The sequence below is a fragment of the Silurus aristotelis genome (assembly GCF_946808225.1).
Source record: "Silurus aristotelis genome assembly, chromosome: 22".
NCBI classification, from domain to species: Eukaryota; Metazoa; Chordata; class Actinopteri; order Siluriformes; family Siluridae; genus Silurus; species Silurus aristotelis.
In genome coordinates this window covers 2,264,457-2,288,940 of record NC_139595.1, presented here as the reverse complement: position 1 = coordinate 2,288,940, position 24,484 = coordinate 2,264,457, and the positions used below count along the sequence as shown (strand labels likewise).

The 24,484-nt window shown below is 39.5% G+C and overlaps 1 protein-coding gene across 42 annotated transcripts in view; it reads right to left on the bottom strand.

Moving 5' to 3' along the window:
• The window catches only part of dlg1b (discs large MAGUK scaffold protein 1b), a 73,472-nt gene that overhangs the window by 3,527 nt on the left and 45,461 nt on the right, over positions 1 to 24,484 (bottom strand). For 7 of the 42 annotated variants that reach the window (XM_083525064.1, XM_083525027.1, XM_083525065.1 and 4 more), the window contains 16 exons: positions 20,233 to 20,331; positions 19,581 to 19,634; positions 16,992 to 17,042; positions 16,356 to 16,480; positions 15,145 to 15,314; positions 14,355 to 14,491; positions 14,088 to 14,232; positions 13,387 to 13,513; positions 11,017 to 11,173; positions 10,322 to 10,424; positions 7,186 to 7,300; positions 6,187 to 6,363; positions 5,785 to 5,851; positions 3,740 to 3,839; positions 2,383 to 2,424; positions 972 to 1,022 (listed from right to left, as the gene is read on the bottom strand). In XM_083525064.1, coding sequence (XP_083381190.1) covers positions 972 to 1,022; positions 2,383 to 2,424; positions 3,740 to 3,839; positions 5,785 to 5,851; positions 6,187 to 6,363; positions 7,186 to 7,300; positions 10,322 to 10,424; positions 11,017 to 11,173; positions 13,387 to 13,513; positions 14,088 to 14,232; positions 14,355 to 14,491; positions 15,145 to 15,314; positions 16,356 to 16,480; positions 16,992 to 17,042; positions 19,581 to 19,634; positions 20,233 to 20,331 — 1,720 coding nt within the window. Of the gene's footprint in view, positions 1 to 971; positions 1,023 to 2,382; positions 2,425 to 3,456; positions 3,491 to 3,739; positions 3,840 to 5,784; positions 5,852 to 6,186; positions 6,364 to 7,185; positions 7,301 to 10,321; positions 10,425 to 11,016; positions 11,174 to 13,386; positions 13,514 to 14,087; positions 14,233 to 14,354; positions 14,492 to 15,144; positions 15,315 to 16,355; positions 16,481 to 16,991; positions 17,043 to 19,580; positions 19,635 to 20,232; positions 20,332 to 24,484 lie in introns of all 42 variants that reach the window. The other 35 variants (XM_083525044.1, XM_083525036.1, XM_083525045.1 and 32 more) reach the window with 10 other exon arrangements.

The window sequence follows — 24,484 nt, the reverse complement described above, 5'->3', positions numbered from 1 at the left end:
AACTCAAATCTACTGATGCACTATTTGACTAGAGGTCGATCGATACTGGATTTTTACAAACAAACCTAACACCCTATATAAAATAGTACTGAACTTAATGAACTTACAAAAAAAAACACAGAATAATAAAAACATGCAAAATGAAATAAATATGAATATATTAATCAAATGAATAAATATTGAGAAAAATAAAACATGCATACTGAACATTCGTACATTTAAACAGACAAAAAACAACACTCCACATAAATAAAAAACAGTTACATACAAAAGACACAATTTAAATAAAAAGCACATGGTGTCAGTGATTCGCCTCTAGAGGCTGCTCTTGTACTGTATGACGCAACCTGGAAAAACTATCGATAAGGATTTGATAGCCGGTAGTTCCAGCAATCAACTAGCAGTTGACCTCTAATATGAACAAACATTTGGAGAAAACCTGAGTATTAGAATCGTATGTGCTTTCTTAATACCCCATCCCACATTTAGTATCTATTTGCTGCAGTAATAACCTTTACTCTTCTGGGAAGAGTGCTTGTGGAGATTTCTGCACTGGATTTAGTAAAGTTGCTTATGTAGTTTAGATGAGGAGGCCTGGGGTGCAGTCAGGGTTTATATTCATTTGTTCAATAGGGTTGAGGTCAGACGTCTTTAGCAGGCCACTCAAGATCTTCCACTCCAACCCATGTTAATCATATCTTCATGGAGCTGGCTTTGAGCATGGGGGCATTGTCATGCTGGAACAGTTTTTGGTCTACTAGTTTTGGTGAATGAAAAATATAATGCTACAGGATCTAAAGATGTCCTATAATCCGAAGTGCCTCTAACTTTGTGCTAACTGTTTGGTTAAGAAGCACACATGACTGGAAAGGTCAGGTGTCCCAATACTTTTGCCCATATAGTTTAACTAGGTATAACCCTGGATTATGCTTATTATATATAAATACATTTGTGTTTGAGTTTTTTCTCACCTTCTTGCTGACACACAGGCTCGTACGATAATACGTATTCCTCTTGACCACCTGAGAGTCGAACACAACAAGCTGGTTAGAAAGAGCAGTGTATCTTCATTCATGGTCTTATGTGGTGTGAATGCAGGGTTTAGTATAGCGTTTATGATTCAGGTATTTAAGTCTATTTAAAAGAAAATCGAACATGCTCCTCTCAAACAAGTCTTCATGACTCAACCTGTGCGTTATTCATGACGCAATTTAAGATTGTTTACACATGGATGTATTCGGATCCTTCAGCATGCAAAACTGAACCGATCTTACAGTCAGTGCGTTCAGCAACATGCAGAACAAAGCCAAGGCCAAATCGTAAAATATGTATTTATGATTTGCGTATTTAAAAAAGATGACTGAAAAACATGTCATGCTCCCTTAACAAGCAATAAACAAATGCCTCGGTTCTTAACGTATTAACTGTTTTTGAATTGTTGTATTATTTGAATACATTTCTTCACTCATGAATTTTATGACAATCGTATCTGTCTATATGTAAACAGACAGCTGTAAGTATGTGATTTGCGGCGGTGTAAAGTATTAGTATCAATAGTAAGCACCTTTTACTCTCTACTCAGCTACATTTATGATTCAATAGATGTACTTTTATTGCTTTATCAGCTGTCTCATTTATTCTGCCATCTACAGGGTATTGACGGTACTACATGCAATTTGTCTTGTCAAATGAAGCTACTCCACATACAGGCGAATTTGCGTTTTTTTGCCGAATGCCAGGTCTTTCACATGATACTGTAATTTTATTTGTTAATTAAAGACCCCTTTTTGAGGTGTACAATTTGATTTGGATTTTAGAAAATAAAACCTCACAAATCAACTGTTTTTGGTCTTGGTGTTGAAGACTCGTGCATTTTAAACCTACGTACAACACGAGTCAAATACTCAAGTACTGTTCAAATCAGATTACAATTACTCAAGTTGTAACATGTGCAGGACACGCATCGGATCTAACTCGACTTCCCTGTCGAGCGGGAGACGAAAATGAGAAGTCGAGGAAGCTCTGTTGCTATAGAAACCAGCCCGGGGCTGGCTTTGCCCTCGTTGATTGATTTTAGTTTTATATCTCTTCTTGAACATTCTGCTGCCTCCTCTCCCTTACTGCAGTGCCCATCCCTCTCAAAGGAAATAAAAACCTCCTTTCTGTCTAACCCTGTATAATCACAATCAGAGGAACGAATCTGCATGAGGAAAAGGAGATTTATCATGTCTCAGTACCAACATAATCCTGCGTACATGTGCATACATATAGTGTGTAACGGTGTGAGTGAGTGTGTGGGTGTTAGTAATAAAAACACGTTAAACAAAAGCCAGACATGCAGATGAAAACCGTTGGAGGAGGGAAAATACAAGGAAAACTTACGGTAACTACTTTCACTATCACTGGCATTAGAGGTCACATGCTCTGAAATCACAACACGAGGGAACAGATGGTGAAAAACCCACAAAATACGCATACGTATCAGAGTCAGATGGAGAGAAAGACCCCCAGCAGTGAAGGAACACCCAAATGAAAACCAGGTACAGAAAAAAAAAAAAAAAAAAAAAAAAAAAAACACCTACACCAGCAGGTTGAAAGTCTAAACAAACAAAAAAAACGGTCACAGTTTTAGTGTTTCCCCCCAAAGCGATTAAGAAGGAAATGTATGATGTTTGTCTTTTTACATTTTAATAATACATAGTTAATTAACAGTACGGTCCAAAAATCCACTACTTAATTTTCTCGTCTCGAGGCAACAGCTGTTCATACAGAAAAAAAAAAATCAAAAATTTGCTTGAATTTTATAGCTGCTGTTTACTTTTGTTAACGGCGAGAACGAAAACCATTTTGTTTACATTTACAGAATTTATCAGATTCCCTTATCCATTTAGCTCATTTATTCTACTGAGCAGTTGAGGGTTAAGAGCTTTGATCGAAGGCCCAGAAATAGCAGCGTGAAGGTGCTGGGATCTGAACTCATGACCTTCCCAATCAGATTTCTGAACCTCTGAGCCATATATCGCAAAAACTTGCTTTTTCTGTGTGTGAGTGTGGATAATTACAGAAAAAAACATATGCGGGATGTGGAGTTTTTGGAAAATAATCAGGATGCAGTGATGAAGTTAATCATCACCCAAAAGCTGATTATTATTATTATTATTATTATAAAATGACATAATAAATCAAACATCGTACAATCTGATTACTGGATGACTCGCGTGAGGTTTTTTTCCATCATTAGACAACTTTAACTTCGTGTTGTTCGTTTCTTGCGTGATTCCAAGAAAGGAAAGAAAAAAGTAATTTGAAGTGAAGCCACATTATTGTACAAGTGAAGTGAGTTTGTAGTAATGATCTATAAGAGTGATGGATATAGAAAGATGTGACAGACACTAAGAGTTGGACGGAGGAGGATAAGGAGGGAGTTGTTGTGCTTCTGGAACAGCTTGCACTTACTCAGGCCTCTGGAAAGTGTGTCATCTGGATTGTCCTGTTGGTCAGTTAGCAAGAGAAAAAAAAAAAAAAAAAAAAAAGACCAAAACAACCACAAGAGCACAATGGGTTACTCACACGCACACCTGTGGGTTCTACCACTGCATACAGCAGCCACTGTTTATTATTAAACACCGCAGCAAGTTTTGCTTCATGGCTGCTGTGTACAGTAGAGCGGCGCCCCCTGCTGGCCCTGTGGCATGTCGCCCTAACCTCCCTATCCAAACAAGTTCTCTGTTGTACTTACGGTCCACATCGCTTGTTTCCTGCTCGCTCGCCTCCTTGTTCTTGTAGAAAGGGAACTTGCGGGAAAAGAGGTTCTTTCTACGCTTGTCATTGAGGGACTGCTGAGGACGAGAAGGAAGGAGGGAGGGAGACAGGGATGGAGGACAAAAAGAAAAGAAAAAAGGACAGTGTGGAGAAAGGTGTCGGATGTGGAGGAAATAACATGACAGATCAGTGCTGACCTCGTGCATCTTCAGAAGCCTACCTTCCCCCTTATGAATAATAAAATCTATATCAATAAATCTTTTATAAATAGAATAAATAAATCTGCCTGAACGATGCACAAAGTCAGCACCAACTGTAAAAATACAAAAAAGAAAGAAAACAAAAAAACCCAGAAATGAACACACAGATCACCATGAGCCTCACACCTACACCATTAACACAACCAGAGCGAGAGAATGCAAAGTGGGAGAAATTAAAAAGAGGTGAGAAAATGATAAAAAAATATGATAAAAAAAATAAATAAAATAAAACATTTTTTCCGATAGTCTTAGCACCAAATAAAACAAAAAACTGGGGACGGCTGATATTCGGGTTTGAATTGTGATTCTCAGTTGAAATGAATTTAAAAAACTAAACATTAACCTTTGAGAGAGAGGGTGTGTGTGTGTGTGTGTGTGTGTGTGTGTGTGTGTGTGCGATATCATCTGTAGTATTTGTGCACCTGTTTCCAATAGTACACAGATAAAACACATAATACTATTACCTAAATAGTAGCTTAAACACACACACACACACACACACACACACACACACACACACACACACACACACACACACGTGCAGTATTTGTGCCATATGGAAAGAGGGCACAGGGGCTTTGTGGGGCTTTCAGAAACGCATGTGCGTTTGTTCCTGATTAGCATTGACCTGTTTTTCCTTATCGCCAGCAGCACTACAACAAACACAAACGAAACCCCCAACGCGAACGCTTTTCTGCCTGACAAACACATGCGAAAGAATAAAAGAAATAACGAAAATATCAGGAATTTAGCATAAAGTAAGACGTTTAAATTCTCCCATAACAATCTTTACTTCTGAGTCTTAAAGCTAACTTTCATTAAAAAAAAAAATAATAATAATAAAATCAAACAAACCGTTTGCACGTGTTTTGTCTCCAAACGGAAAATATATACAAGTTTATATATAAGTATAAGTAGACTGTAAGGAAGCAGACATCATGGTGTTAAAGTGGAAACCTATTTTTTATCTCAAAAGAAATCAAAATAAAATAAGATGCATGTTTACACAAAATCATCACAAACATCCAGATGGTTCTGTTCCAGCAGTCAGTAGTTTTTGTTTGACAGGCAGCACAGCAAGGCACAGGTGAGCAGAAGGAAGGGTATAGAGTGAGGGAAGGTGAGTGAGGGATGAAAAAGACGAAAATACGAGCAGTCCGACATCAATGGCAAGCGTATCTGTCCTGTTCTCTCGCTCATGCATGACTGGTTGGAGAGTTAGCTTCAGGGTGAATACAGTTTGGATGCAAACACTGCTGTTATTGGTGTTATTACAGAACGTCAAATATCGAGTTGGCCAGCAGGAGGCGCTGTTGAACATGCTGTTAACACTCTCACACACACGTTATTATACATTATAAAGGCAGCAATGCCTCGAATTAGTTCATTTCGAAAACTGTTAAACGATTCCTGCTGTCAGCTGTTAAAGATTTTCTGCAGATGGATTAATAAGAAGCCATTTTTTTTTGTATTGCAGGGTTAAATTAATAAGTCAACATATCACCTCGAGCTTAAATAAATGTAAATATGAAGCTAATTACAAGTCAAAATGTAAAGATAAACTCTAAACTATAAAACTATACGATATAAAACTTGACTCTGAAACTCCTGCACTCATAAATGGATCTATATTTCTATAATTTACCTGAGACTTTAAGGAGATTGCATGTCAATTTAATTCAATTCTATTGCTACAGAGCTTTTTCAACTTTCAGGTATATTATCTATCCGTGAGAATGTGTGTATGCTGCGACACACTTACCCCTTTATCTCGCGATTTAGAGTTGAACTTGACTGTTTTTAACCTTGCTCTCTCCTTTTTCTCCACTCTGTGAAACAAACAAATGTAAATATAATGTACTTCTGCGCTACAACGGTCATTGTGCATTGATCATCCTGCAAGCCATCATGTACATAATGTTATAATATATATATTTTTATCAATTATGGATTATCACTTATTATAAGGTTGGGCTCTGTAGGTGACCAATTCAAGAATTAAAATACCAAACACTTGAATTATGGATGTAAAATTCGAGTTTGTGCTGATGTTTGGTTTCCAAAATAAAATTGTAGCTTTCATATTCCCAGGTAGTATGTTGGTAATAATCACTGGCTCATTCTGTAGATATTATAATTCAGTTAATGGTCCGTAAAGCCTGACCTCCTTTTACTGGGTATGACTCCCATCTCTTCGACCTCGCCGTCAGCGATGACCTGTCTCGCCTGCCACCACTCATCATCGGAGGCGTTCACCACGTGCAGGATGTCACCGAATTTAAAGTTCAAGCCCTGACTGGGGAGGCCGGAGTCCTTGGTTTTATCATAGTCAAAGAGCGCCCTGGAGAGACACACAACAACATGAGAGATCTGTGAAGCAGAACTGTGGGTTAAAAATTACAACCTGTCACCAGATTGTTCCTGACATGTCTTATTGGTGGAAGGTTGTAGACGAAATGTTGTTTAAATCATATTAAAAAGAACTTTAAAGATGGATGGGGACTGTAATTAATATCAACAGTCTACTACAGTGGCTTAGGACCCCAGTTTGCATGAACAGTTCTGCATCTCAGCACCAATCACCGGAGAGTAAAACCTCAAATACTGAATTATAACCCAAAAGGTACAATTTGCTTATTTCATCTACATGAGCTCACAAAAACATACAAATGTCGTTTTTGTGAGTTTATGTAGATGAAATAAGCAAATTGTACCTCCCCATGAGTGTGTTATGCCACACTTTGATGCAGCAAGAGCAGCAGTTTGCAAAAAATCTTATTGGCTGGCATGTTGGTCTTCACCATTTCTGGTTAGAAGGTGTATATATAATAATACCAACTGGTGAGTCAGAACTGGTGGGGGCCTAATTTAGTGAGTGTGTGTATGTGTGTGTCAATTAGCAGAATGAAGTGGATAAGCGCTACGTGATCCACAACGCTGAAAAGTTATTTGAATTGACATGTTTTAAGTTACAGACGGATTACCGTAAGATCTTATCTTGTTTCTGGATCGCAGTTGGCCGACATTTACACTTTCATGAATATTACATGCTGTATAAATTATATAAGTAATAATTATGTGTCTTAATTATTTTCTGAAATTAACTGAAAGTGTGTGTGTGTGTGTGTGTGTGTGTGTGTGTGTGTGTGTGTGTGTATTATACCTGACGTATAATGATCTCTTCTGACTGGTCCTCAGAGAACCCGACCCTGAGCTGATACTGCTGTTCATCATTTGTTCCCTCAGATCATGGATCTTCGCCTCGAAACGGCTGTACTCTACAACACACGTATGTGTAAAACATCACGTTATCACTTATAGCTCTATTTTTATTCTACAGTGTTTACGAGCTCCTTAATGCTGTTTAATGCTCAAGTCAGGACTGTTTTGGCAACAAAAAATAGAACCAACACAAAATTAGGCAGGTGGTCATAAGATATATACACATACACACACTGATCAGGCAAAACATCATGACCACCCGCCTAATTAAAGTGAAAATATATATTTGGCAAGTCTGAATACATTTGGTAGGATTTTAACTTTAAACCAACTTACTGTAATATATCAGGTCGAGTTCCCTCGCTGTAATCTGTGCTTTTAGATTAAAATGCTGATGAATTCATTACATAAGCTGCCTTTTATCTACAGGAGTCGTACCAGTTTTATGGCTCGCGTTAACACAGGTTTTTGCATTACAAGATGCGTGCGTGTAAAGTAGAGAGAGAGAAAGCAACAGAGCGAGAGAGAGAGAGAGAGAGAGGGAGAAGGAGAAAGTGACCTACAGAGGAAAAGAAGTATAAAACTAAGTTGTTCATTCATCTGTAATTCAGTCTACTGTGTATGAATGGACAGCAGTTGTGTGCTAAACGTTCAGCAAATCCCAGTTCCATCAGCTGTACAAATGCCAAGACAAACTGGATTGGAGCCTGTACACGTACTAATGAATTAATTAGTTAATTAGTAACTAATTGATATGTTAATTAGATCTTTAGTAACAAATGTACAGTTAATTGGTGAATTGTTATCTAATTATTTAGTAACTAATTAACTAGTCTCTACCACATGAAACAGGGCTGAGCAATTATTTACTTGGACATATAAATTTATTTTAGTTTCTTTATATGCACATCTAATGTTTTCTATTCCGGCCCCATCATTAAATAATTATAACGCATAGCGATCTGGTATATTTCAATCAATTGTGTCACATTATACGACCTGAAAGACAGCTCAGTATCACTTTTCCCCGATTACTTCATCAAATATTTACGCACTAAGTGACGAGTATCGCATTACCGGTGAGGGACAATCTTTCAGGTCACATAAGGTGGGGCAAAGACCAAACTACTACAGCACATCAGACCAGCCTTGGGGTGGTGAACTGTTTTGTTTGCGATTTAAATGTCAAATGAGCTGATAATAAGGAGCGATTTACAGTCAAAGGCAAAGGCCATGAAACTCCATTCAATCCCGAAACATCACACAGCAGATATAATTCTTCACATATTCAAACTACGCGATTAACCGGATTGTTTCCGCAGTACTTACACTGTTTTTCTGCGTCGTGCTTCTGCACCGAGTCCAAACAGCTCGAGAAACAGTACTCTTTCACACACTATCTCTTTCTAAAGTGCTCCTGGTGACCACGGCTTTCTAAAAGGCAGCGAGGCTCCATGTTCACTAACTCTCTCACTCAGGCACCATCCTCCCTCTGTGCTCTCAACCCCTCCCAGCCCAGTCTGCTCATCCCTCTCTCCATCCCTCTCGCCATCCCTCGCTCTCTCACTGTTCAAGGCCAAACACTTCACTCACAGTGACGCTGTCCTTAAATAAATGTCAGCCTGGTAAAAAAAAAAACATTGTGCAAACACTATGCGCATACACACGAGTTGTGAGTTATAGTGTACAAAATCTCACTACTACCCAATTCAAATAATCATAATAAAGTAGCAAATAACATCGTAAACAAGCAAACAAATAAACGCTTGCTCAAACAAGCCGAAAAGAATAAAAAAGCATGCAGCACAAATGCCTTTGCGTGATCTATTTCTGATGATTGTTTCTAACTTCTGAATATTTCATGCTTGATTTTATAAAGTCCTGCCAAGTTGCTTACTAACATAACGCTACTCTATATAATTCTTCATGTTTTTGATGAGATTTAGACACTTCTCAAGGATAAAAAATAAAAACATGAGTGTCCACTGGCCAAACTTTACAGAACATGTGCAAAAAAAATCGATCATGGTAACCACCATATCTCCTGATGCCATTACAGCACTGATCGAGTTCACGAGGCTAACGAAATGCGAAACCAGAAATGCACCAAAGCACAGCTGGAGTACTGAGCAGATCTGAGAAGTGTCTGGTGGACGTGGCGTTATATTTTAATGAAGGCACTTTTTTTTTTTACCAATAGAAATGCTAGCAAGCTTTACATTACACCAGTGACACAAAGTACACAAAGCATGTACTCGAGTAAACGTTAGAGATACACCAGGTAAAGTAAAAGTGTCCCTTTAAACTTTCACTTCAGTAAAAGTACAAAAGTTTTTGCCTTCAAAGTGTATATAAGTTTCCAAAGTACTGATTTATTATAACTATAATGTTCCTATTATCATTTTATCACAAGACTCTTTACTTCATCAACTCAGTTGATGTGAAAAGACTCGAATGTGACTCTCAGCACACTGATTTATTAATAGAATGATATTAATGACTCAAACACTGATTTTTGTTACAATGATCACGAACCCTTTTCAACTATTAAAAAAAAGATTGTGCACAGGCGAGTTCGAGAGTTTCTTCCATCATTTATTTCTCCCAAAAGGTTCTGCTTGCTGTTGAAGTAGATGCCACCAAGCGGCAACCAGAACGAGTTCAAAACAGAGCCCGTGCTCGACCCTGATTGGTGGCCTGCTTTTACCCATCCAAAAATAAAAAGTAAGTAATTATTTAGCGCAAAAAAAAATTAAGATATTTGACGCGAATTGCAGTGAAGAAAAGTCGCTAGTTTTTGTTTAAAGCCGCGTAGGCGGGACTCATCAGCCCTGTGAATGCTGAGTTAACGCCACCGCAGTGCTGCCCATTTTACATTTATATCTAAACCTTAGACTGAAAAATAAATGATGGTAATTAGTTAAAGCGATTATTCTAAGTATTGATTTTTTCTTTTTTTTTTTAGTAAAACACTATGTAGACTTGCCAGGTAAAAGCTGCTCTTCTACATAAAACGGACTTATTGATGAGTTTCTTATCTTGTGTGCCGTTTCTGGTCTACACCATAAGAGCCTCACCCTCTGGCCTGAAGTGGGCGATGATTGTGACGGTCTGCCCGGCGTTTTTCAGTGCAGCTGCCGCCTGTTCATGAGTAGCACTGCGTAGGTCGACTCCGTTCACCTGCGGAGGAAAAGGAAAAAATTTGTTTTTAGACACTTGATATGGTAAGTGTCAATGATTTTGTCATGGGTCGTGCAAAATACGGAGAGAAGGAAAGACTTTCAGGAACGGTGTCATTCCCGTGCGATTTTGCTGCTTAAAAACCCGGAGAAATGCCCCGAGTACCAGCCCTTGTCCACTCACATGTCCTGTTTTGTCATTTCAATGCGGTTATTGGATTTGGTAAATAAAGATGAATGAGGTTTTATTTGGAACACGCACCGCCTTTCCCTAACGAGGAGGAAATGACTCCAATTTGGTGACCTCAAGCCTACGTGTGGGTGTGTTTGAGTGTAGAGAAGTAATAATAGACTTTAGGGTGTGTTCCTCACAAAAACATGAAAAAAGATAAAATCCACAAGGACATGATTAAATTTGTGTGTGTGTGTGTGTAAGACACACACTGTACGGGTGTAATGTTGTATATTTAAGTTGATATGTAAAGCCTGGGTTCAGGGTGTTTTCCTTCTTCTTATAGATGTATTTCAATATCACTGTGATCTTTCTATCATCATTTGTTTGCTAATATTCATCACAGGTGTGAGCGATGTACCGAGACGAGACGATCTCCTTTCCTCAGCTCTCCGCTCAGGTCAGCAGGACCTCCTGCTAGAATGAAGGAGATGAAAATTCCCTCTCCATCCTCTCCACCCACAATGTTAAAGCCCAGTCCTGTGGCTCCACGGTGCAGAACCACTTTCCTAGGCTCTCTGTCATGAAAACACACACAAACAAACACAATGAATATAAGACAATAAACAATCTAAAAAGATATTAAATCTGATCACAAGACATGCAGCACTTAATTAGCCATATCAAATTGTTAACAGGGGATGAACTCTAAAAATGTTACCCCTTAGGCAGCAAATACAACCTGAAATATAATGGTGAAAAACTAGTGATTAGACATACATATACATATATGTGTGTGTGTGTGTGTGTGTGTGTGTGTGTGTGTGTGTGTGTGTGTGTGTGTGTGTGTGTGTGTGCAAAAATGTATGCAGTAAAATCTATTATATATTAAAAAAAAAAAAACAAAAACAAAAAAAAAAAAACAAAGACAAGCTACATTTAAAATATAACCCTTACATGCCCATGGTCCTCAGAACTTCACACCTTTTTCTTATTAGCTTTAGTCCTAAATTATGAACACTAATGGATAATTTAGAGTAATAACTGATGAAAGGCTGAATTTAAGGGGTTAAAGAGGAATGAGGAGTATATGAAAAAGTTGGTCATTTTCATCAACTTGTTACTACAAGTAACCATCCCTCGTTTTCAGTAATACTGCATTAAAGAGTCATTTATTTGTACTGTTCTCATTATATTACTTCAAGCTGTGTGCTCATCCTATTTTTTATTATTTCATTTCTATTTAAATAAATTACTACACCATATTAGATTAATCATGTTTGTGAGCTCGCTGCCGAGAGCGAGATGAGGACTGATGAGACATTAGCATACTATTTTTATGAAAATAAAACCACATGATGTGAACCAGATACAATCAAGTGGATAAGTGATTTCTTGGAATGGACCATGTCTGTATAAATGGCACCCTGTTAGTATAGAAATACAAACATAAATTTAATGAATTGACAGAGAGGATGATATATATATATATATAAAACACACAGGCACACACTTTATATCTATATGAAAAAGCAATACTGAACCAATGAGAAGTGCTACAGAAAATAAATATGAATATATTACTTAATAAATTAAATAATATAATTAAAAATAATAAATATAATAACCCTGTGCAGCACGCAGTCTCACGTGTAAAAAGAAACAACACATGGATTCAGTGATTTGCCACTAGAGGTCGCTCTTGTGGTGACAGTGGACTGGAAAAACTATCTGTATGGGTTTTTGCCGATAGTTTATAGTTCCAGCAATCAACTTGACCTCTTATATAAACATATATATAAAATGATCACGATAATGAACATCATACTGGCCAGTCCTACTGCCCCTAAGGCTTGGAGCTAGAATTGTCTACAAAACCAGACCAGGTATCTCTTCTTTTGTTCAGCCTGAATAATCAGAGAAAGATGATCTGACAACCGGATACACCCTGCTGACTGAGTGATCGGCGAGAAAGCCGTGACGGTGATACGCTATGCTGACAATGTGGGGCAACAGTTACACGGAAAGGGCTTACGATATTTACAATATAGATTCCAAAGCCCAGTCAGAATTGTGCTCATTCGCTTCGGCTTCATTTTTTACGTATACGTAATAACAGAATTCTATATAGCTATTGTAATGCTGCCTGTCTATAATTTAATCATCATAAACAGTGTGCTGTTGGCTTTGTTTCATTTCAGAATTGATGAAGGGCTGTCAGTGCAACGAGTGAACCACCTATCCCAAGGACTCGTGAAGGAAGACTGAATTGATGGAGGGAGTGCGTGTCATTTTCCCAGTGACAATTGCTCAACTCTATTATCACACAGCAGCAAGAGTCACTACGGCTGAAAACACAGCTAAACGGTAGTGACCTTGAGATACAGAGCTGGAGAGAAAGAGAGAGAGAAATAACAGAGGACAGAATAGGGAATCTCTCTCCTTTGTTCTCCCTCTGCAGATACGGCCTCCCTCTATTCGCAAGTGCCAATAAATCTTTCATAACTTCATCTCATCAATTTCTGCAGCAGGGAAGGAGACATGAAAAATGCAAAGCAGGAGGAAAGAAGTGAGAAAGGAAGATGGAATAGACAGACAATAATCCAACAAAAGATACACGTTTTTTGTTTTACGTTTATATATATACATAAGGGGGGAGAGAGAGAGAGAGAGAGAGAGAGAGAGAGAGAGAGAGAGAGAGAGAGAGAGAGAGAGAGAGAGAGAGAGAGAGAGAGAGAGAGAGAGAGCACTGATGGATAATTGAGGTAATAAAGTGGAAGATAAATGCTACCTTGTCATATCGTCGTCCACGTGTGGAGTCTTCGGTGTTGGTGAGAAGCGTCCAGAAGAGGATGGTGGGAGCGGCTGGTTCAGATAGTTGGGGGTGTTGATATGGTTCTCCATGTGTTGTGAATAGGCTGAGGGAAAAAATAAATAAATAAAAATGTTTAGATTGCAAAATTTTTAGACACTACACATGAGAGACTGATTTATCAATCATCTTTTAATGAATCGGTCGATTGTGCTGCAAATTAAAGTGTGTGAACTCTCCTGTGTGAACTCTCCTGTACCAGCAGGTGGCAGTAGACTGTATTCGGCATCCATCCAAATCTGTTCATCATCTAAATGTTTATATCAATCCTACAAAATAATCCATCTACCCATCCATATCCTTCTGTCCAATTCTATCCTACTATCCATCTACTTTAAATCCATCGATCTTGTGTCCATTTACAGTTCCACTCACCCATCTCCCCAAACCGCATCTTCTATCCATCTAAGCATTCTCATCTGTCCACTCAAATATATCCATTTACCAAACTACCTCCATGCATCCTTCATTAAAATCAGTTTAATGCGTCCCATCCAGACATGATCCTGTATTTATCAGTAATGTGTATATAACGTGTATAATGTATCTGCAGGTCACGTGTTCAGTGTTAACAGTGGTGTGTGAAGGTGCGATCGGTGCTAACGCTCGCTGCCACTCACAGTTAGTGACGTCAGGAGGGACGAAACTGTCTGTCATGAAGACACTGTTGGGTTTGGCCACTTTCAGGTACACCACGTCTGTAGTGTTTTTCAAGGCAGTCACGGCGTTCTCGTGGGTCACCTCCTCCAGACATGCGCTGTTCACCTAACATTCACACACACACACACACACACACACACACACACACACACACACACCGCAGTCAAGATGACATGAACACTGGACAGTCTTCTGGATTCTGTACGTTTCCAGACAGTTCAACTTACAGCCAGGAGTTTGTCTCCGATTTGCAGCCTGCCGTCTTTGTGGGCAGTTCCTCCTTCGATGATCTTCGTGACGTAGATGCTGTTGTCTCCTGGTATGTGCTGATTGCCGACACCTCCTGCTATACTAAAACCAAGTCCTGAGTCATACCAAAAATATTTGAGAAAATGAGGAAGGCGGTAAAGGAAAAAACTCGATAATGAGAAACCGTCTTTGTAATTTAAAATAAAACCCACAATATATAAAAATTAAAATAAAATATATGCACATATTGAAACTACGCCAATCAGGTGACCAGGACAATCTACTTTTTCTGTTCATTAAGGTGCCAAATTGGATTATTCATGTTTTTATGCCACGTATCTAATTTCTGCATTTGTGCCATCCCTGTAAATGGAGTGAACAAATAGTCAGATATCATCTGAGGGGACACAATCTCAGACCAGGAGATCACATCAGGCTATAAATGGCTTTTGCTGAATGTCTGCCATGTGAACACACCCTTGAACTCCGATTATTCCGCAGTAAATTCGGCATGATGTGAGATATAAAGTTACCCTGTCTGAAAGATTTTAAGAATTGTAATGATAACGGCTGCAATAAAATGAAAATAAAAACGATAAATAAAGACGCTGCTGACGTCAAGGCTGCCTGGGAGATGAAAAACAGCAATGGATAACGGTCCTCATAAGAATGACCAGGGGGGGAAATAAGAAAAGAAAAAAAGAAAGAGAACTTCCTGCTATTCTGAATAATCAAAAATCATGAAGAAAACGGCAGGCGATATCATACCTTTAGGTCCTTTAACCAATTTGATATCGACGATTTTCTCAGAGACGGATTTTCTCCTTCTGACATACAGCCTGACCAGCGACCCGGCCTCCTTCAGCGCCTCCACCGCCTTGCTGTGGGTCACGTCCCGGACGTCCACCTCGTTGACACGCAGGAGAACATCGTTCACCCTGCAGAGAGAATACACGTGTCTTATAATGAATACAATTCAAAACGTTCTGTTTATTGGTAAAAAGGAAATTTAGATTCAGAGCCCTTTTTCCAAGCATATAACACACACACACACACTATAAGAGACCTGACCCCATACCCCCGATATACTGAATTTCAACGTGTCCTCATCACTGTTAGTGCTCAGCTCAACACTCCTGCAGCTTTAATGAGCCTCTGACAGCACTCTCTCTCTCTCTCTCTCTCTCTCTCACACACACACACACACACACACACACACACACACACACACACACACACACACACACACACACACACACACACACACACACACACCCTGTCTGATATATTCAAAATATAATTTGTGCCTCCTTTTCACTCCGGTATAAAGCAGATCAACATTCAAGCTCATTATTAATGACAAACTGATTAATACAGTATATTGACAAAAGTATTGGGAAACCTGACTTTTCTCCAGGAAGATCTCCTTTAAATTGGTAGGAAGTGTGTGGAAGATCTTTGATTGCAACCCTTTTGAACACCTTTGGGATGAAGGTGAAGTTCAGTCCTCCTCACATCACCTACATCACTATCTGACTTTACCAACATCCTTATTAAAGTGAATACAATTCTGCTCTCGTTCATTTATACACATTTATTTGAAGCACACTGGATTATAATCTCGAGAATAATAGTTGTGGTCCTATTGGGTAAAGTGTTAAACATCCTCTTGAAGAAGCATTTGTTCGACATCAGATGCTTTGGAGACTTTAAACTGCCCTTCAAGATGCTCAGGAACTTTTACACCTGCACCATCGAGCGCATATTAACAGGAAACAGTTAAGCCTTGTTTGAAAACAGGAACAAGCAAGACAGAGGAGGCCTGCAAAAAGGTGGTGTGATCAGCTGATCGTACCATGCGAATTGACCTGCAGTCTAGCTACAGAAAGCGGCGTTGAAACGAAGACAGGAAGATAAATAAAAATAGTTTTTGACTGGCCGTCACATGCACCTGGGGATTGAAGAAAAAACATACTCACCGAAGTCTCCCGTCCTGAGCAGCCGCGCCTCCTGGGATCACTTTGGTGATAAAGATGCTGGGGTCTTCTCCGATGTGAGGGTTGTCTGTACCACCTGCGATGCTGAAGCCGAGCCCAGAATTTGCCTGAACACACAAAGAGGTTCGAGAGTACGCGTTTAAAACTGCACGTCAAATCCACTTATCATACAGCTGCCTCAGCGGTATACAATTACAGCTTATTCATGAAAAGGCATTTTCCTGTGAGGGCCACATCGGTTTTCCTTTTTTTAACGGGGGTTCCGGGGTGGCTCTGTTTACCGTGAGGTAACAACTCCGAGGAACAGCTCTAACCCTGAGGTGAAACACTAGGCTAGATAGGTCATGTAGCCTCCCTGGGAAGGTGATGCCTTCTGGGAAGATGTTCCACTAGATTTTGAAGTGTGCTACTGGAGATCTGTGCTGCTTCAGGTGTCAGGTAGGTAAGGTGCAGTTCAGTTTCATGCTACCGGATCCAACGACGTGCAACACAATTATGTTTCTCCAGCTTCGGGTGGAAAAGCTTTCCAGGAGTAAACCACATGGCAGGAAAAAATCGGCTGCTTTTATTGTTGTTCCACTTCAGGAAAGTAACACCAGCATGATACGTTCCACTCACCCTCTCCAATGTAATCTCCTCGTACTCATAGTCTGCTTCTGTGCCGTTCACCTGCAGGAAGAAAAAAAGAAAAAACAAGCACACTTTAGAATTAGATCCAAACAAGCTTTTGTTAGCAATCTAACCAGCACACGGTGAACAAATGAAAACATAGAAAACTATCATTTCGGATAAAAGTGAAAGTTTGATAAGAAAGCCAGGATTTAAACAGCCTACAGATAAACACAACGCTGGGGGCTGCAGCACCATCACTTCTACACATACATACACAAAGCCACACACAAAATCACTGACGTGACCCAGAGAGATATTGTAATCATTATTTAGAATGAAATGGCGTTACATTTACACGTGACGAGTCACATGACATATGTAACCTGTGACTTCATCCCTATGAAACAGAGGCCATGTCCACACTAATATGTTTTTTTGTTTGAAAACGTTAATTTATTTATTAATTTTTTAAATGGTGTGGACTCTGAAAACAGAGACTTTTAAAAACACTTTTATGCAGACCACAGGGACGTAAGTGTTTTCACACGTTTCGGTGTGGAAACTTTTGGGAAACAACTGAAAATTAACGTGTGGACGCGGATCGTTTTAAGACAAAAATCACGTCCGGATTAGTGCAGATGCAGCCAGAGATCAGAAGTCCTAGGACGAGTGAGGACACCGTTTAATTCTTATAATACCTCCATGAAAAAACAAAACAAAAAAAAAAACACGTCACGTCTCGACTGAACTGGTGCAGGTGCACTGTAAATACTGGCGCAGCAGCAGTGATGACAGACGACTTACACTTCTGTTTCTAAACACAATGTGCAGATGAAGACCAATTACAGGAACCCAATTATAGGAGACAAAAGGAGCCATTTCCCCTGAGGCTCAGTGTGGGACTTAGGCAGTGTGTTTCTGCTTCAACAGTGATCTTTGAGTGAGTGAGTGAGTGAGTGAGTGAGTGAGTGAGTGAGTGAGTGAGTGAGTGAGTGAGTGAGTGAGTGTGTGAGTGTGTGAGTGTGTGTGTGAGTGTGTGTGTGTGTGTGTGTGTGTGTGTGTGTGTGTGTGTGTGTGTGTGTGTGTGTGTGGTAAGAAAAGCTCCCTAAAGACGGAGATTAAAGCCGGATCTAGCCTTTCCCCTCTGCAGAAAGCCCCTGGGGGATGCCGCAGTACTGCTGTGGGAAGCTGAGGGGAAAAAGAGAACGGTGTGTGTGTGTGTGTGTGTGTGTGTGTGTGTGTGTGTGTGCTCTGACACACATATGCGATAGTCTTGTAGTCGAGGCACTACAGCTCAAAAATGTGTTTCGTTCTGCATTGAAATGATTCAAATTGCTACAGGTTTGTGTAGAATATACACCTGGCACAGAAACTGATTTTTTATAAATATAATACAAATATAATTAATATTTTCCGGTGGTCAGGAGAAACAGAATCTGCTGCAATATATTGCTAATCTTGACCATGAATCCTATCACAATTAAGGAAAATTAAATGTAAGTTAAAAATTATATGAACGATAAAATGGGGGAATAGAAAAGGAGAAAGGGCTAAAAGGGTTAATGAAAGGAAAGGAAAATGGAAAAATATGATGAAAAGAAAAGAAAGAGGCAGTGAAGGGGAAAGGAATGAAAAGAAAATGCAAACAGGCAAGAGAGAGAGAAGGACAGGAAAGGACAAGACAAGAAAATGGGAAGAGAATGGGTAAGATGGAAAGAAGTAAAGTGAAAGGAAGTACAAGAAAAGGAAAGGAAGTACAAGAAAAGGAAAGGAAGTGAAAGGAAAGGAAAGGAAGTGAAGTGAAAGGAAAGGAAAGGAAGTGAAAGGAAAGGAAAGGAAGTGAAAGGAAGTGAAAGAAAATGAAGTATAAGAAAAGGAAAGGAATGGAAAGGAAGTAAAAGGTAAGGAAGTATAAGGAAAGGAAAAGAAAGGAAAGGAAAGGAAGTGAAAGGAAATGAAGTATAAGGAAAGGAAAGGAATGGAAAGGAAGTAAAAGGTAAGGAAGTATAAGGAAAGGAAAAGAAAGGAAAGGAAAGGAAGTGAAAGGAAGTATAAGGAAAGTAAAAGAAAGGAAAGGAAAAGAAAGGAAAGGAAAGGAAGTGAAAGGAAGTGAAAGGAAAGGAAGTATAAGGAAAGAAAAGGAAAGGAAGTGAAAGGAAAGGAAGTATAAGGAAAGGAAGTGAAAGGAAGTGAAAGGAAAGGAAGTATAAGGAAAGGAAAGGAAAGGAAGTGAAAGGAAAGGAAGTATAAGGAAAGGAAAGGAAGTGAAAGGAAAGGAAAGAAAGATTAAGGAAAGAAAAGGAAGTAAAAGAAAAAAAATATGGGTAAAGGGGAAAGAAGAAAAGGGGAGTGAAAATGTTTTTTTTTTTTTTTTTTTGCTTTAAAACATGAAAAGGATAAAAAAAAAAATTGGAAAATAAAATCAAATGAAACAGAAAGACTGTAGTTGAGGTTTGAGGATCACTAATCTGGTGAATGTGGTGAATGGATGTCGGCTCACTAGGCTGCTGCTTTTAAGTTTAATTCTTTTGTCCAAATGTTTCCTTGTGAATTCTGATTCTTAAAAAAAGAAGGAAATCAATAAAGTAAACTCACATATGGGGCTGAATCCAGGCTCTCTGTGTTCACCACGACAGGAGGAGGATTTGCCTGGAAGAAAAAACACCACAGTGAAACATTAGCGAGTCGCACTACGTGTTTCGTTCGTACGAATCGAACGCCGTACACTGGACGTCCGAACGTATCGTTATCTCTCGTGCCATTGTGAATAAACTTCTCCTCATGTCGGATCAAATCACCAGCACTGGCACTCTTGTGAGATCGACGGCAGTACGTACGTGCGCGCGTTAGATTTTACGCTGAGGGAAATGCACTAGTGTGACGTGATCGCTTCTACTCCTCCGAACGACCTAATTTACAGCGGGTTTTCTTCATTTCCTTTAGCACTCAGACGTGAGATTGAAGCTTGTGTTTGGTTTTTTATAGAGCCACTACATTGTTGAAAATGAGGTGGGCTCAACAGAACAATAACGAACAGATAAAACAGACAGACAGACAGACAGACAGACAGAGAGAGAGAGAGAGAGAGAGAGAGAGAGAGAGAGAGAGAGAGAGAGAGAGAGAGAGAGAGAGAGAGAGAGAGAGAGAGAGAGAGAGAACGAGTACGAGAACGAGAACGAGAACGAGAACGAGAACGAGAAGGGAGAGAAAATATGAAAAAAGAAATGCATGAAAAATAAAAAAAGACCTGTGATGTCGGTGAAGGGATGACAGCGGCCTCCGCAGGGACTGGCGAGATAGGGATCACAGGGATTATGGGAGTGGAGGGAGGGGTGACATCTGTCTGCTGAACAATAGCATTGGGAAGAGGTCACACACACACACAAAACAGAAATATTCAGAAGGGCAATGGGGTTGGGAGTGTGTATATTTAATGTGTGGAAAATCCTGTGTGTGTGTGTGTGTGTGTGTGTGTGTGTGTGTGTGTGTGTGTGTGTGTTTGTGTGTGTGTGTTTGGATGCTACGTCTGACCCACACTGTGCATGGTAGAGTAGACAAGCAACAATTTGGACGAGCTCACACTTTAAACACATTAAGGTGTAAAATAAATAAATAATAAATAAATAAAAGAAAAAGAACAAGGAATAACAAAAGATCGATTGATCTAGCAGGACAATAGGATTCCAAAAAAACGACAAACACCACACTTATAGTGCAACAACAAGAGCTGATTTTATTTTAGCGTTTTCCTTTGTTTTGTTTTTTTCTTTTTGCATTTTGCCTCAGGTGGTGAGACGGAGACTGAAAGACGGAGACTGATTTGAAACCCAGTGTGAATTCTTTACGATTCGGTAACGGAGGCGCGGTTAAAGCAGCATTTAAAATAGTGCTGAGTGGTGGCGCTAAAACAATTCATCCTGAACAAAGGGTGAAAATCTAGTTCTCGTCAATAGCATTGATCGAAGCCCTACTTTACTGTTTCCACATGACTTCATTCAGGAAAAGACTCCAGCAAAGTCTGGTGATTTCTCTGTTCAAATAAAAATCTACTTACCTATTGAGTTCAATCTGATGGAAAAAGGAAAGGAGAGGAGACGAGATTGGGGAAGGGAATGAAAAAGGAAAGAGAAAAGGAAGGGCAAGTGAAGGGAATTTTGATAAAATTTACCCTCTGCCCAAAAGATGCCAATTAAATGGTTTAAATGGTTAACGTTCTTCAAAAGTGGAAGCTCGCTAGTCAAGCAAATGGACTTGTGATCTGAAGATTCGGAATGTATGTCCATTGATTGAATACCAATCAATTCCAACAACCAAAACACTCCATGAGATGCATCGGAATCATTGTTCTTACCATAACGTTAAAAAAATAAAATAAAATGCCCAATTTATGTTCTTCTGAAGCTCACAAGCCTGTGGAACCACATCTAACCCCATAAAGTCAAAAATACAGAGTACTGAGGAAAAAAATACACTACAGAGTTTTTTATATCTCTGGCTATAAACACAGCACCACATGAAACTGTATAGTCACTGATAGCTTAACAGCAGGTCAAGGACCTGAGCTAGATGGGATTCCACAGTGTTCTTCAAAGGAATTTGCTGCCAACAAACATTCTAAAGGAAAAGAAACGCGAGTCTTGGGTTCCTCTCAAAATGCAACCACTCTAATAGTCACAACCCTGAACGACGATGTCAAGAGGATCTGATGAATAGAAACAGTACGTCCCAAAGCAAACCTCAAAAAGGTCATGCTGCAGGGTCTCTGCTGCCCCATAAGTACCCTAAAGTCTATGGATTTTGCACGGTTCTACTGTTTAAATACAATCCACAGAGAACCAGAGATGGAGCTCGTATCTACAGCTACTAAAATCAAAGGAGGTGTTCATTCAAGACCATGAATGGATTTATCAAAATTTTAGATTAGACCAACAACTGTGCATTAAATAATGAGTCAATCCAGGGCTTGTGGTCCCTCACATACCTTCTGAAAGGCCACTGAGGTCCAGAGCTGGTGGTCCCTAATAGAGAAGGTCTGCACTGGGCTGCTCACTTTAGCTGTACTTTTAGTGGGACTCTTCTTCACACTATCCCGCAGGTTCAGAAACTTGGTCTTGCTCTTGGTGGAAGAGCTATAGCAGACTGAGTGGGCAGGGTTCGGCTGGAGAACGGCTGCTGGTAGATGTTGAGACTGAGGCAGCGGCGTTCTGAAGTTCACTCTGGGATTCTGTGCGTCTGGAATTCCACCATTGGCTCTTCGGGAGGTATAATCCGTACTGGAGTGATAAGTGGTCATTCTTGGAGATTAACCGAGATAATAATCCAGTTTCTCAGCTCGTTTCGGGTCGTGTGTAAGCGTGTCGCGTGGATTTCAAGTAGATAGTACACTCGTTCCTTAACATCTAGCGCTACTGTGTCTCTCGCACTCACTTGTTTCCTTGCGCCAATTAGCGAGCTCCAATAGGAACTGGCAAAAGAGGAGCTGTGGGGCTTTTTCCTGGCATGAATAATCAATGGTGAGCTCGATTTCACATCCACGCAGCCAACACATACTCAAACCAGCACTGTTGTACATTTGCATAGGATTATCAGAGTTGCGAGGGTCCGTATACTTACTGTAAGATACGGTACCGCTTAATGCCGTGTCGGTTCTCTCTGGGCTTGTTTACTCGTTTATCAAAAGAAAAACAAATAAATAGCCATCTATCCGATTTTACTGTCAAGTTTAAAAAACACTTTTACTCCGGTATCAGTGCTGACCATCTTAAAAAAATAAAAAAAGGAAAATTCTTGGCATTGCCTAGATGACAGAAGGCTTGTTACCATGTGTGGATCCAAAGGCTATTTACACCGGCTAAATTATGAACGGAGAGATAAATAATACACCAACAGCCGAGATAGTGTTGACACGACAGCTCGAGTTATTGGCCTGGAGAATATATGAGGCTGGATTTGATGAGTCTCTGGTCAACAAGAGGAATTGTTTTAACCAGGTGACCTCTTGAGGGTTGAAATGATGAAACCTCGCACAGCGTAGAATAAACGATTAGCATTTACAAACCCGACCAATTCATTATACCACCAGCAAATTTAGATCCGACACAGTCATTTGCATGTTTCTCTATTCCATACTGCTTGATAAAGCAGTGGGAGAGTAGGAACCGAAATTGATTGACTTGATGATGCCTTTGGAAGCCCATTTCAAGCAACTGATATAATTTCAGTGCCACCTAGTGGCAATAAAAACTAGCACAATAATAGTAATTACATATATATGGTGCATCCAAGGAGGATGACCTGCACTATAATTTACCATCTACTTGTCATTTGTCGTTTTAATGTTGAACGAAATCAACAATGAAGTTATTCAGATCCATGATTATAAGCATTAGTGGGTGTATGACCTTTGGGATTTAAAAACCTCTGACACTTGCAAATCTAAAAAAAGGGGACCCCAACGGTGCTTACCTCTTAATAATATCTGTAACTTAAGCACAAATGGCAGGCAGGTGGTAATTTAGAAGCTTTTTGGACAGGAGCTAACAACAAATATATCATCTACGGCATCTAAATACTTATGCAGCAACTTAAGAGTTTCTTGCCACCTTATTTGTGCTTGTGGTTCTCTTGAACAACATGGATGTCAAATACATGTTCAACCATCAGCACATTATCCATCAGTGGATTCATCCAATCTTCTGGCTTTACTCAATTATATGGATCAGAATCAGAAATCACTCAACAAGAGAGTGACAGGAAATCAGTCCCACATGTCCTCGAGTTATGATGGTATGCCATGTACAAAATCTTTACACTCTGGTTACCGAACAACCCCACAACACCCCACTCTGAAAACGCCTTAGTTTGTTCAAATGGCTCCATTTGTCCATTTGTTCTTCATACGGAAAAAATAAAATAAAATAGATGAAAAAGCATATGAAATCAGATTTCACTTCAAGGTTAGGATTGAATGTTGGATTGGACATATTGTAAGAATATGACGGCTAAACTTTTTGTAATCAAACAGACAAAATGGATGAACAAACTGCGATTTTGTTCGAGTTTAAGTCAATAAAAAGCAGTTTTCGATTTATTTATATTGTTTTTTACCAAAAAATGTTACTATTTTGTACCCCTCAGTTACGTACTGTAGTGCTCAGGTGTTTGGGCATGTTATGGATAACGAAGAACCCAGTCCTAAGATTAAACCCCAGCCGTCATGAATCATTTAAAAAAATGAACAGGATTTTGCAGCTCCCGAGGCGTTACTGCACCTAAATCTCCGACATGGAGATCGGCTGTTGTTACGCTGCCTCTCGAGTCATTAACCTTTAGCTCTAAGGGCATGGGATCTTTTGTGAAATAATTATGAAAAGGTTACAAGACTATACGGACTAAATCACTGAGAGTTCTTAGCTCAAAAGCACAGCAGAAGTGCTAGAATAAATAAAATTTCCCATTTATAAAGTAAATAAATACAGTTCGAACGAGGAAAAGATTCT